The sequence below is a fragment of the Uloborus diversus genome, chromosome 3, assembly GCF_026930045.1.
Source record: "Uloborus diversus isolate 005 chromosome 3, Udiv.v.3.1, whole genome shotgun sequence".
Lineage (NCBI taxonomy): Eukaryota > Metazoa > Arthropoda > Arachnida > Araneae > Uloboridae > Uloborus > Uloborus diversus.
In genome coordinates, this window is record NC_072733.1 from 121,042,955 (window position 1) to 121,057,533 (window position 14,579).

A 14,579-nucleotide genomic window follows, 5' to 3' on the forward strand; every position below is an offset into this window, starting at 1 on the left:
TTGTATCTATTACTTGGTAAGATATATTAGCTGTAGTTCATTTTTGTAACTATAAATTTTTTAAACTCTTTTTTTATCATTATTTTTAATGACATTGATATTTTGAGTCACCTCTTTTAATTTGTGATGGATTATTTTAGATTTTAATGACGCTTACTTGAATGCAAAAAATTAGTCTTCAATGAAGTCAGAAATGATTTTCAGATGTTTCAAACATTGTTTTTATTTTCAAGACTATTGGTGAATAATTCCTAATGGTATAAAATGGGCCAGGTTTTGAAGAAAATTAAAGAACATGAAAGCAATATTAGTGGAGACAGTTGTTCTGTAGGTAATTATTACTTTTATAATATTCTGTGTTTGTTAAGTATTACAAAGACTTGAAGCAGAAATGAGCTTTTTGTTACTAAAGGTATAAAAATGCATCTTGGATATCTAAAATACTGAAATTGATTCTTTTACGCTTATAGCATTTGAATTCAACTTTCTTATGTGAAATTTGATTTGTTTACTTTTTTGGGTTTGTAGTCGAGATAACTCTATAATATGTTGTCTAGCCTTAAAACCATTGTTGTCTTTTAAGCATTTTCAAGTTTTACAGCAATTTCCAACACTTATACAGTTGAACCTGCTTATAATGAGCACTGTTTTAATGAGAACTTGGATTTAGCGAGAAAATCAAAAAGATTTGGTTGTAAAAATGTTAAGTCTATGGCAGTGGTTCCCATCCTTTTCCATGTCGCGACTTTTTTTTTTTGTGTGTGTGTGTGTGCATATGCGCAGACATTGCGCATATGTTACATAATAATTCAAGGTGCTTAAGATATTTTATTTAAGCTTATTGGCGTGTTTTTTTTATTTCTGCAATAATTGCAGAAATAAAAAAAAGATAGTCTCGATACTGTTAAACATACATTTCAGCACTTTCAAAATTCTTGTTTCTTAGCAGTGGTAAAAGCAGGATTTGGTTTTCTCCAACTTTTAATGAAGTAAATGAAAGCATGAGGGAGGGGGCAGGGTGGTATTTCTTTTTTGCTTTTCATGCATAGAGTATTTTAATAAAATCCATTTTTTTTCTGGATGGTGGGTAAATTTTTGATTTGTTCTAACTAAAATGTGTGTTTTAATTAAATTTATTTTCCTTTAGGGGGGGGGGAGGGGGATATTTCGTTATAATTGTACAATGTATATTTTAATTTAGTTTTTTTTTATTGGAGGAGGAGGAAGAGTGATCCTTATTTCTTTTTTCAAATCACATGTTTTAGTTTTTTTTTTTTTTTTCTGTGGGGAAGGTTTTTTTTCCCCTGAACTGTAATGCATATTTTAATTAAAAACTTTTTCTTCAGATCTTATTTCTTAAAATATTGAATAGATGTTGCATCTGTATTTTTCTGGTATTAAGAACAACTGATAAGGGCTAAGGGATTAAGACTGAAAACTTAAATATGAGAGTGGCCCTGGCATCTCTGTTTAAGCAATCACCCCCTACTATAACATAATAATTTACATTAGCATTGCATAAATTAGCATAATGATTTACAAATACAAATACAAATACAAAAGTGACGACCAGCAACAGGCTCTGGGCCCAGCTAGACTGGTCCTAGTCAATTTACAATCCCCAGTGAAGATCAATGGCCCTCTTAAAACTGTCTACTCCTTTGCTCATTACCACCTCTTCCGGTAAGCTGTTCCAAGGTTCCACTACCCTGCTAAAATAATAATTTTTCCTAATATCCATGTTAGCCTGAGATTTAAATAGCTTAAAACAATGACCCCTTGTCCTGTTTTCAGTGCTAAACTTTAGCCCCGTAACATCTTTCGTTTTAATAAATTTAAACAGCTGAATCATGTCCCCTCGGTCTCTTCTTTGCTCAAGGCTGTACATTTTTAGCCTTCTAAGCCTGGAATTATAATCTAAGTGGGAAAGTCCACTTATTAGCCTTGTAGCCCGCCTTTGAACCCTTTCCAATACATTAATGTCTTTCTTAAGATAAGGAGACCAAAACTGAACAGCATACTCCAAATGGGGTCTTACCAAACTTCTATATAAGGGCAGAAGAACTTCTTTAGATTTATTTGAAATAGATCTATTGATAAACCCAAGCATCTTATTGGCTTTGTTGCTAGCAATGCTGCACTGTTGGCTAAACTTTAAATCCTGACTTATTAGGACCCCCAAATCAGTAACTTTGTCTGCCTGACTAATGACTGAACCTTGCAAATAATAACTTGTACACTTATTTCCATGCCCTAAATGTAGTACTTGACATTTCCCAACATTACCAGCCATACCCCATTTATCAGCCCACTCCGTAATATGATCTAGATCCTCTTGCAGCTGATTTGCTTGTTCTTCATTTTCTACAGTCCCCATAACTTTGACATCATCAGCAAAACAATTCATGTTCCCAGAAATATTTTTGTGAATATCGTTCATAAAGACAATGAACAAAACAGGCCCTAACACTGATCCTTGAGGAACCCCGCTTAAGACCTCACTCCAATTAGAATAATTTCCCCTTACAACTACTCTTTTTTTCCTTCCGGTCAGCCAATTTTTTACCCAAATGAAAGTTTTCCCTCCTATTCCTATATCAGCTAATTTGCTAAGTAGAGCAACATGCGGTACCTTATCGAAAGCTTTTTGAAAATCAATGTAAACAACATCTACAGGCTTCTTATTGTCCAAAGCCATGGTAACTTTATCATAGAAATGTAATAAATTAGTTGCACAAGATTTACCTTTCCTAAAACCGTACTGAAAACTAGTCAATAGATTATTAGTCTCTAGAAAATTTACTATCTTAATTTTCATCAATGTTTCAAAAATTTTGCAAACCACCGAAGTTAGACTCACAGGTCTCTAATTTCCCGCACTCCCTTTAGACCCTTTCTTGAAGAGCGGTGTAATGTTAGCCAGCTTCCAGTCCTCCGGCACTGTCCCCGAATTATAAGAAGCATTGAAAATGTTTGCGATTACCTCTGCTAATTCCTCTGCACATTCAACTAAAATTTTCGGATAAATATTATCTGGCCCCGGAGCCTTAGTCTCTTTAATTTTTTTCAAATGAAGTAAAATGTCATCCCTGGAAAATACAAAGTCCTCAAGCTGTACTATAGCTTGTGTATTGTTGGTGTCAACTGTTGAGATACAGTTATCGTTAAAAACACTCGAAAAAAAGTTATTAAGAACATTAGCAATATCACTATCGTCCTGAATTAAAATTCCGTGCTCATCAACCAGTGGCCCAATATGACTATTTCGAACTTTCCCCGAATTAGCGTATGCAAAAAACCTCTTGGGATTCCTGTTTATGTTATCTGCCAGTCTTTGCTCCAACTCTCTTTTCTGAATCCGTACCAAATACTTAAATTTATGCCTTGCCTTACAATATTGGAGCCTATCTGCACTGTGACCTGTTTCTCTAAACTAGAGACGTACCGAGTACTCGGTAACTACTCGGTACTCGGCCTACTTGGCCAATATGCCGAGTACTCGGTACTCGGCCGAATTTTGATCAGATACTCGGCCAATACCGAGTAGTTGCAAAAAATTGAATGTATTAAAATTTACAAAAAAACTCAAGCATATATAATTTTCTGCAAACATTTACAATTCAAATTTAAATTTTGAGAATAATGAAGTTTGAAATACTTCAATGGAGTAAATCTTGGCTCGAATGTCTCGAAAGTTAATAAAACTTTTTTGTTAAAAATTGTGCAAATATGGAATTTTTGCTACAAACTAAAATTAGTTATAAGATATATAAAAGTACCTTAGCTTTAAAAATAAAAGGAAATAAAACAACGTTAGAAGTACAGTGCAGGATCACTGCAGGCACGTGTTTTGGCGTTATGAGGAATTTCTTTTTCAATGCATAAAATGTGAGCTCGTTGATTTAAAGGCATCCGGCAAAAGTCGAATTTTTTGTCGTATGCCTTTACATTCTTTAGTTCACATGTTATGCCCTGAAAAGACGATCCCTGTAACACAGAAAAACGTGTCTGCAGTATTCCAGCACATTTGTTTTTTTTGCTTTTAAAAATTATTTGTGTTTAGTGAACTAGACCTATAATGAATAAATTTGTATAATTTGTTTTAATTCCAATTTGATAAGTCATACCTTTTATTTATTCATTTTTAGTTTAAAAAATATTATTTTTGCAAAATTTTGTAGTTAAATTTCAACAGGAATTTAGTTTAAAAACTATTATATGGACAAGGAGGTCTATTCTACTATTTCAATAAGTTCAAAATTCATTGGTGTGTGTCGGTAGTCCTCCTTTCAACATAATTGGTACTGGGAAACTCGGCCGAGTAGTGAAAGGCCGAGTTACTCGGTAACTCGGTACTCGGCCGAGTAGTAAAAGGCCGAGTACTCGGTACTCGGCTACTCGGCCAAAGTGCTACTCGGTACGTCTCTACTCTAAACCTATGAAAAGCAGCTTGCTTGTAATTTAGAGCGTCTTTAGTTTCCCTGGAGAACCACATTGGCCAAATTTTGGTGTTGACACCCTTTCTCCTAAAAGGAACATGATCCCTAACCGTATTCGCTAGATTTTCCTTAAACTCTGCCCACTGAAGATTCACATCGCTATTGTCCAATCCAGAAGAAAAATCTGCTTTCAAACTCTGCCGAAGTGCCACAAAGTCAGTATTTCTGAAATTGGGCACAAACCTAAAATTCTCTACTTTGTGCATATCAAATTTAATCCCAAACCTAATACTGTTGTGGTCACTATCTCCAATGTGTTCCCCTACACATAACCCCTGAACAGAGCCTTCCATGTCACAGAAAACTAGATCTAAAATCGCGTCCTGTTGAGTACCCTGAGTTACAATTTGATCTAAGAAACAGTCACCAATTACTTTCAAAAAATCCTCTTCTCTGCTATTACTATGGTAAAAATTATTCCAATCAATTCCTGGAAAATTAAAATCTCCCATTATGATGACTGACCCCTTGCTAGAAATGTCACTAATAATACTAAACATCTGTTCGTCTTGACCCTGGCTTAAGTTGGGTGGCGTATAAATATTCCCCAAACGTAGTTTTTTGCCCTTATTACTAATCAACTCCAGCCAAATCATATCAATCTCATTAGGTTTATCATTAATTACCAATTCATTGCAAATTAAAGTGTCTCTGACATAAAATAAAACCCCACCACCTCTTTTACCTACTCTATCTTGTCTAAACAAATTATACCCAGCAATAGATAATAAATCATCATCACTTTCGGTAGCCCATGTCTCGGTAACTCCAATAATATCCAACCTCTCGTCTATAATTATGCTTTTCAATTCTTCCATCTTGTTCCTAATACTACGAGCATTTGTATAAAAAACCTTAAGTAAGCCCATCTTACTTTTATTTAATGCTGCACGATTGTTTGAATCCCAAGTGTTAAAATCTTTTCTCTTATTAGCCACCCTATTTCCGTTTCTACTAAAATCCCGATAGTTAGTACCCTTTCGAATTCTGCTCCTTAAACCATGCCCCCCATTCCAACTTAGTTTTTTGATTCTGAAGCCTCTAAAACCAAACCACTAACCATTTTGACCCCTGTAGAGCTCAGATGTAGGCGATCCCTAGCAATCCAATCTCGTTTACATCTACTCCACACATCAATAAACCTGATACTACGCTTAACGCAAATTTCCTTGAGTACCAGGTTCATACACCTAGCCCGTTGGTTTAACCAACTCCTATGCACTCCATACCTGGGAAGCAAACCAACCACTTGGACATTTGCCGAACAGTTGGTTGCTTTGTCCAACAGGGAATCCCATTCCTTTGTAAACTCATCATTGTTACTATGGCCTACATCGTTAGTTCCCATCGTTAGCCCCCATCGTTAGTTTACATGCTTTTAAATTAGCATAATAATTTTAATGCTTTTGGTTAGATTTGATTTTTTTTCCTCCACTGACCTATTGCTGTTACTATGGAGTTGATATTTTTAACCATATAGATTTAGCTCCAGGTCCTTTTTTTTCTCTAGCAAAAACTGAAAATCTGTTGGAAGCCCTGATACTGAGCTTTAATGCTTTTCATTTTTGTATAAATGAATTTGCATGAACAAGAAGTAAAATGATTGTATGTCTGTAAAATGATTGAAAAAGCAAAAATTCTGGGCCTTTCCAGACCCTTTTTTTTTTGTACGGCAATAAGTTAAAAATGACTTCGAATTGATTGCCTTTAAAATTAATTATATGCCATACAAATTCTTTTTATTCTAAAATACCCTCTCCAGATGCCTAACTTCCTGCTACCTGTGTAGTCGCATGTACCACCCAAAATGTATGGCGTGGTGCTTGAACTCATTTTTACGAGCTATACAATAAGATTCCAGGTGGGTCAAATCCCCCCCCCCCACCATTTTTCGACCAGGCTTGGGTACTACAGTTTCCGCTTTAACCGAGCTATCAAATATTGCAAAGATATTTTTTGTTCTAGTTTATTTATGTAAAAATATATAACGCAGACGAACTTATGCAATAGCAAAAGTGCTATTGAATATATAGAACCACAAGAAGAAGTGACACCAGCCTTCTTGTTATGGCTTAAAAAATGGCGATACTAGTACTATTTACTACTAGTGTGCCTGTTTAATCATTTTGAAGCTCTTACATGCATCAAAACTTTGCAGTGCATTAAAATATTTTGTGCTGATTCACAATTTATTATACCTAATTTCAACCGTCAAAAGTAAAACTCTTCTAGATTACTACTTGATTCTTGTGCTTTACCGTTAACTTACCCACAAATTAAAATGACAAATAATACTCCGCTTGAAAACTTATTTTTATTTTAAGCTTCATGTCTGTAGCACTTTTCACAAGATCTTGTCAGTCACCTTACTGTGATGGTCTTTAAAACACTGATTCCATCATCCACTTTAGCACAATACAGCAGCTCTATTACTTGAAGAAGATTTCGTATTATAAACCTACTGCATATTTTTTTGAATAAGCTGGTTTATTTGGGAAGTAATGTTTGCAAACTTTCTGGTATTTTTGAATAGTTTTGAAAAAAGATTTTCTATTAACTTATCCTTGTTTCCTTTACAACTTCTAGTTTAATGGTTTTTAATATTTTAGTTGCAGGATAATTTTTTTCTCAAGTTCGTAAAGCACAAAATTTATTGATTTTTCTCCCTTTGAGCTCTCCAAAATGCATAAATATTTTTTTTCTTGTTTGTAATAAAGTACAATCAGCCCTATTTATCTCAAACCTACCAAGCTCAAAAACCTCTCTATGTCAATTTTTTTTATTTTCTCTGCCTTTTTAATCATTAATTCATTGTTTTTTCCTGTATTTCTCTTGAAAAAATTTTCAAGTATCTTGCAGTACAAGCGATAGGGGATTTCTTCTTTGGATTATCACAATTTCAGCCATATCATTTTTACTTCCTTTTACAAAAAAGGAAGTATTGTATTCGCGAAAAATATTTCCCTCAAAAATCAGCCTTAATTTCGATTTTTCTCACCCCCGAATGAATGTTGAGTTTTTTTTCGATCCGATCACACGTGGATATATGCCTAGGAACGTACAGACACCCGAAATATCCATTTTGACGACCCCCGAGTTAATTACAATGAATTTTCTCGTGACGTCCTTATGTATGTACGTACGAGGGCGAGTCAAATGAAAGTGAGCCAATGCGAATATATGACAAAAGGAGTACTTTATTTAAAAGTAATCACCATGGGCATTTAAACATTTGTCCCATTGACTAACGAGTCGCGTGATTCCATTCTCATAAAACTCCTTGGGTTGCTGCTTCAAAAATTCTGAAACTGACTCCTTCACGGCATCGTCCGACACGAATCTGGTTCCCTTTAGGTGTTTTTTCAATTGCCCAAAAATGTGAAAGTCGCAAGGCGACAGGTCGGGGCTGTAGGGCGGATGATGCAGCGTTTCCCACTTGAACTTCGCCAGTTTTGTCTTAACCACATCAGCGACGTGGGGACGGGCATTGTCATGCAGCAAGATGACCCCATTCGTCAATCTTCCGGGTCGTTTGTTCTTGATAGAGACACGCAGGCGATCCAGCGTTTCGCAATATCGGGCACTATTGATAGTCTCTCTAGGTTTAGCAAATTCGATCAGTAATGGCCCCTGACGATCGAAAAAAAAGTCAACAGCACCTTACCTGCGGAGATGACGGCCTTTGCTTTCTTTGGGGGTGGCGAATTCAAATGTTTCCACTGTAAGCTCTGCCGGCGTGTTTCAGGCTCGTAGTGGTGGCACCATGATTCGTCCCCTGTCACAATTGCAGTCAAGAAGTCGTTACCCTCATTGTGATACCGGATCAGATGAGTCAAGGCAGCGCCGAACCTCTCTGTCTTCTGGCGGTCGTTCAAAATCTTGGGCATCCATTCAGCACACAAGAGCCGATAACCGAGATGGTCATGAATTATGGTGTGAACCGAACCGTGACTGATGTTCACATGCTCTGCCAGTTCATCGATGCTTATCCTCCGTTCTTGTCTAATCAGCTCATCAAGCTGTGCAATTGTGTTGGGGGTGATTGCACGGTGGCTTTGGCCCGGTCTTGGATCGTCTTTGCAACTTTCACGTCCTTCTTTGAACCGTTTGCACCAACGCTTCACAGTGGCCAATGAAATGCAATGTTCACCGTACACGGCAGCCATACGGCGACTAATTTCGTGTTGGGAAACACCTTCAGCAGTCAAAAACCTGACCACACCACGCTGTTCATCTCTTGGAGCGTCCATTATGTCACGAACCGATTTCAACCCGGATTATGGGAACATTAAAGAACTATTATCCTCACACTTACGTATCACTTTTGTAAATGAGGGTTGCCTGTGTGCTGCGCGCATGCGTCGCGGTTGATGGACTGAGCCATTATTGCGCAGGGTAGGTTGGCTCACTTTCATTTGACTCGCCCTCGTATATATGTGCGCTTGTGTGTATGTGTGCATGTATCTCACATAACTCAAAAACGATATGTCCTAGAAAGTTGAAATTTGGTATGAAGACTCCTAGTGGGGTCTAGTTGTACACCTTCCCTTTTGTTTGCATTCGGATGTTCCTAAGGGGGTCTTTTGCCCCTTTTTGGGGGGGAATCATTGTTAATTTTGATGTAAACTCAAGTTGTGTTATAATTTGTCCGACTCTTGGCGATATATCGCCAACCTTTTGGTCGCCAAGTCACCAACTTGGTGACAAATTTAGTGATTTTTTTTTATAAATTTTTTATTTATTTATTTTTTTTAATTTGGTTTCAATTTGTCCTTTGTTGGTGATATTAGAGAGTAAACAATTGTATCACATTAAAGTTGCTAATAATGGGGAAATGACATTAAATTGGAGTAAAAGGAAGTCATGTGATGTACACATCAGCTCGTTAATTATGTTTTACCGAAATGATCAACACATTTTATTAGATATCTCATCACAAATGATGTTATGAGATTTAACTATTTTAGTCACTTGGAAAGGCTATAGCAGAACCGGAAGCTTGACACTTTTCAGTGCAGAATTTTTTTTAGAGCCATCTGCAATAATAGGTTTTTTTTAGTTACCCTGGTGCAAAAGTTCATCAATTGCAACTACTCAAAATTGGGGAAATTTTTTTTAGTCAAAACCCTGGTGTATATGCATGCATGAGAAAAAAAGAGAAAAAACCTGAAGTATTAATGAAAAGAACATTCTCATAAATAGGATACTTATTTATGAATATTATTGTTTCCCATTTTAGGATTTCCAGATCTTGCTGATTTGCCACCTGAACTTAGTCTGTGTGTCCTTTCTCATTTAAATGCAACTGATTTGTGTTTAGCTGCGTGCGTTTGGAGAGAACTTGCACAAGATCAAATATTATGGCAAAGGTATTGAAAAGAATAATGCTTTCAAAATATGTGTTCAAAAACTGTTCCTAATTTTATAAATGTAAGATTATCTTAGTTTTGTTCTTTTATGTTTACGTTTAGCAATAAATAACACTGGGCGGCAAAAAAAAAAAAAAAAAAACAAACCTTCTGACATCAAGGGGCATCAAAGGGCTTCTGACATCATTCTTGCTGATTCTTATGTTAAATGACCTGCTGAATTCAAGGCGCCCCCTCTCCCCATTTCATTCAGTGTTCAACAGTTTCATAGCCATTATTTTTACTTCAAGGGAAAGTTAAATTATATTAACCAATAACATTTTTCTGAAGGGCTAATATCAAAAAGGTATGAACAATGAGAGCTGCATCTGCAGAAACATAAATATATATTACTGCTGTATTGTAAGCATACTTATTTTCATTTTTAATCGTAATTATACCTGCTAATATAGCTTGAATAAATATAAATAAGATAGGAACTTTCTGAACTGAAGATCTGTGGTGCAACTTGTATGCAACATGCAGTATTTCCCACATTATTTCCAAAAAGATTTTTGCAACAGGAAAATTTCTTCGGACATGGGACGATTTTGCATGAAAAATAAATGAAAAAATTATAAAATAAACCCTTAGAAAATAAAGATTATGTTTAAACATTCAAAAAATTACTGGATACTCATGGGGGAATATCCCCCGTGAGACTCCCAACTATGATTGCTATGAAACTTAGAAACTAAAAGAAATGGAAGGGGGGGGGCACCATTGCCAAACAGTGGGTGGTAACAGGAGAAAATGGTGATCATATTTGGATTCAGTTGGTCATTTTACATAAGAATAAGCAAGAATGGAGTCAGAAGCATTTTAATGTTGTTGTTTTTTTGTCACACAGCGTAATTAAGCTGTAAGTACTATTTTATAATTTTTTCAGAGCAATTTTCCTTTACACAAATACAAAAGTGGAGACTAGCAACAGACTCTCAGTTCAGCTAGGCTATTCCTAGTCAATTTGTAAATCCTCAGTGAAGATCAAGAGACCCTCTTAAAGCTATTCTGCCATGTGCAGGTAAAGGGTAGTAGCTGCTAATTTTTCATATTTCATTTTTAAGCAATCACGATTGCTTATTGCTTTCATTTGACTGTTTTTGGCGTGCTATCATTTTATTTTCCCACCGCCACCTTCCGCACCATCCCGTCGACCGACTCCTCACAATGCTGCTCCTATAGCGAAAACCGTCTCCAGGTTGCATCCATGTCCTACACACACGCGCATACATACACAACTACACATGCACACATACACACACACAAACACAAACACACACGCATACATACAGAAGCCTACACACACACATACACACAACTACCAACACATTCATGCTTGCACACAGACACAAACACATATATATATGCCTACACACACATACACATACCCCCCACACACATCTACCCACACACTTATGCCAGCACACAGACACAAACACACATGCCTACACACACATACACATACCCCCTACACACAAACACACATACCCCCTACACACACACACATACCCCCCTCACACAAACACACACGCTTACACACACACACACACTCGTGATTGCGAAAAACATAATTTGAATTCAAGATGTCAAAATTCAAATTAATTTTTCATTTTTTTGCATTATTGTCATCTATTGTACAAGCTCGCTTATTTGGTTTCCGCTGAAAAAAAGGTGCGAAAAAGACGTCTAAATCCAACGTTTCCCTATTGTTAGTATTGAATCCGAAACGCATTTCTTCAAATATCTCGAAACCTCATTTCTGCAGATACTGCTGTTTACCTGCACATGGCAGCATTCACCTCCCTAGCTAGCACATGAACATTGACCCAACATTATCATTTTACAATGGACCAACCTCAGCATCTTACGTTCACAAATATGTTATAATGATACATCTTAAAAGATAAGGGTTGGGTATTGATTGATTTTCACCAATACCTGGAAATTTTTTGAATGTTGTTCCAATATAAAATACAATAGTAAACTAACCATTTCGAAATGTTATTTTGCTTTGAAATACAATGCTTAACTAACATTTCCTACCGATTCCAGTATCGATTTCAATCCTAAACCAACTATTTTCCAATGTCATTTTACTAAAACTACAATGGTGCACCAATTAATTAAGTATTACATGGCACAATGAATAAGAGGGTGTGTAAAGAAACAATTTTCAGTTACATGAACATAAGATGATGATGAAAAGGCTGAATTTGTATTGCAAAATTCACTTCCCCCTCCCTTGTTAAGTGTGCAATAAAATATAACCTAAACTAATATATTGGTTTCCAAGGAAATTTGTTACCTATTCTTTTTCTAAATAATTACATATGTGCCTCAAAAATATTTTTTTCATAAGCATATACATTTGTTTCTTTTCTCATTTTTCAGAAAAGATATGTTACCAGAAGAATTATTCTTAAGACAATAAAAATTTTGACTTTAAAATTTTGCCATTCAAAGTATAGCCAACTAGTTCTAAAGCTCAGTTTTGCTTAGACCTGCTGTAGTAAAAAACATACAAATGCAATTTATATATTAAATATTTAAAACAAGTCAAACGAAAGCCAATGACGTTGACTTAACTTGAATGTCATGAAAGCTACATTTTTTTTCAGGTTAATTTTGTTATTAGGAAAGGAATTTTAATGTATTGTATCCATCAATGAGAAAAGAACACTATAAAACATATTTTGAAACACTAGTTTATTTCTGTAGTAAATTACTTGTGAACTTCATATAAATTATCAACCTATTCTTAATTATTGTTCATGTAAAATTTCCAAAGTTAAATAATGGAATAGTATGATATTCAAAAATAAATTCAAAGTATTCACGAAAATTCCCAGAAATGCCTAAAAAACTAGTCCAAGCATCTTAAAAAAAAAAAAAATCGCCAGTTTAAACAAGCAAAAATTCTAAGGATTTCGAATCATCAGATCAAAAATCCAAAAAATCGTATATTAAAAACAAATAAAATAATTTAATTGAGGCAAAAGGGAGTCTGTAGAAAAAATTCAAGCAGTTAAAAACATGGCAACAATAAAGACAATAATAAAAAGAACACCAGATCTAGGCCTGCACACCTCATGTTACGTGAAAAAAAAATCTATAAAATGCATTTAATGATGAAATATATAGTTAAAAAAATTATGTTTTATCTTAGTTTAAAATTTATTGAAAGAAATAAAAATGAATTAATTTAATTTGAAAGACTTTGTAATGGTTATCAAGTATTGAGCATTTGTTTTGAGCAAGCACAGTGAACACGTGATTCTTGATTGCCCGATGCTCTCTCCCTTCTCTCTCTCCCCCCCTCTAAGTCCTCAGTCTTCACCACATATGCATGTGTTGCAGTATGCACAAATTAGCAATGAGCTTGGGTTAGTTCGGGCATGAATGTAAAACTTGTTTTTTAGTGGGAAGTTGATTGGAAATGTGTTTAGTTTGAAATTGGTTCTTTTTAAACACTCATTCAATCATTTGAATGATAGGATGATTAAACCAATTTCTAACCAAACACATTTCCAACTATTGTGAAGCATTTTTAACTTTTCCTCAACGTAAACTGGATGGTTTGTTTTATCAGGGCCCTTGCAAGTAACAGCTGCTTCTGGTAAACCATTCCAAATACCTACAACACTGTTGAACGCAGTTCTTTTTTTTTCTGATTTCAAAAGAGCTTCACATTTGAAAAGTTTTAAACATTGAACCCTGGTTTTCTGCCATATATGCAAAAATTTAGCCTATAAACGTCCTCTATTTCAATAAACTTGTTAAACTGGATCATATCTGGCTTTACTCTCCTTTGCTCAAGGTTTATACATATCAAGCATTCTATGCCGGGTATCATAATCTAAATTATTAAAAATGACTACTTCAACAGGGCTGTAGGCATTTGGAATTCAATGGACTCTCTCTATCTGAACACTCCTTAATGTGAACTCCCTGTGGTGGTCCAGGCGAAACTCCATAGACTGAACATAGGGCTAACCACTCTGTACTCTGTACACCCTATAATATGAACACCTTAGTATTACAAACGCTATTTTTAACCTCCTTCAATAACAGGGTTCATATGCTCTTGAAAATCCTTGAAAAGTGCTTGAAAAAAAAATTTCATTTTCAAGTGCTTGAAAACCCTTGAAAAAATTTCTTAGTGCTTAAATTCTTTTCAAAAATCATTGAATTGTGCTTAAGTTTTTTCTAACAGTATTTTATCAATGCAATTTTCTGAACATGTGTTTGATTTGCGACATCGCGAAAAATTGTTTGCGTGTTTGAGATTTTAATCCTTTTGTATCTTGCAAACATTTTGAAGTTTTTTTACAATTGGAAGCTATTTTGACATATGGTATCTCAGAATAGTTTTTTTTTTTTGCTTAATTTCAATATTTAACAAAGGAATTGTTTTGGAAACCATGACAACATTGAACTTGCTCGGATATCGCATGATATTGCTCTTGTGTTTGAAATTTCAATCTTTTTGCATCCTGCAAATATTTAAATATTTTGGCTAATCAAATGTTATTTTCCCATATGCTAACTCAAATTAGCATATTTTATGTTTAATTTTAGTAAAAAATAAATTTATTTTATAAAAAAAACATGCCAACGTTGAACTTACTCAGACTTTGTGGAAAATTGCTTCTTGTCTTTGAAAGTTCAG

General features: G+C 35.1%; 1 protein-coding gene across 1 annotated transcript in view; it reads left to right on the forward strand.

Moving 5' to 3' along the window:
• The first annotated feature begins 264 nt into the window (after window positions 1-264).
• Window positions 265-14,579, forward strand: part of LOC129218666 (F-box only protein 8-like) — a 32,414-nt gene continuing 18,099 nt past the window's right edge. The window contains exons 1-2 of the mRNA XM_054852987.1: window positions 265-331; window positions 9,739-9,868. Coding sequence (XP_054708962.1) covers window positions 265-331; window positions 9,739-9,868 — 197 coding nt within the window. The remainder of the gene's footprint in view (window positions 332-9,738; window positions 9,869-14,579) is intronic.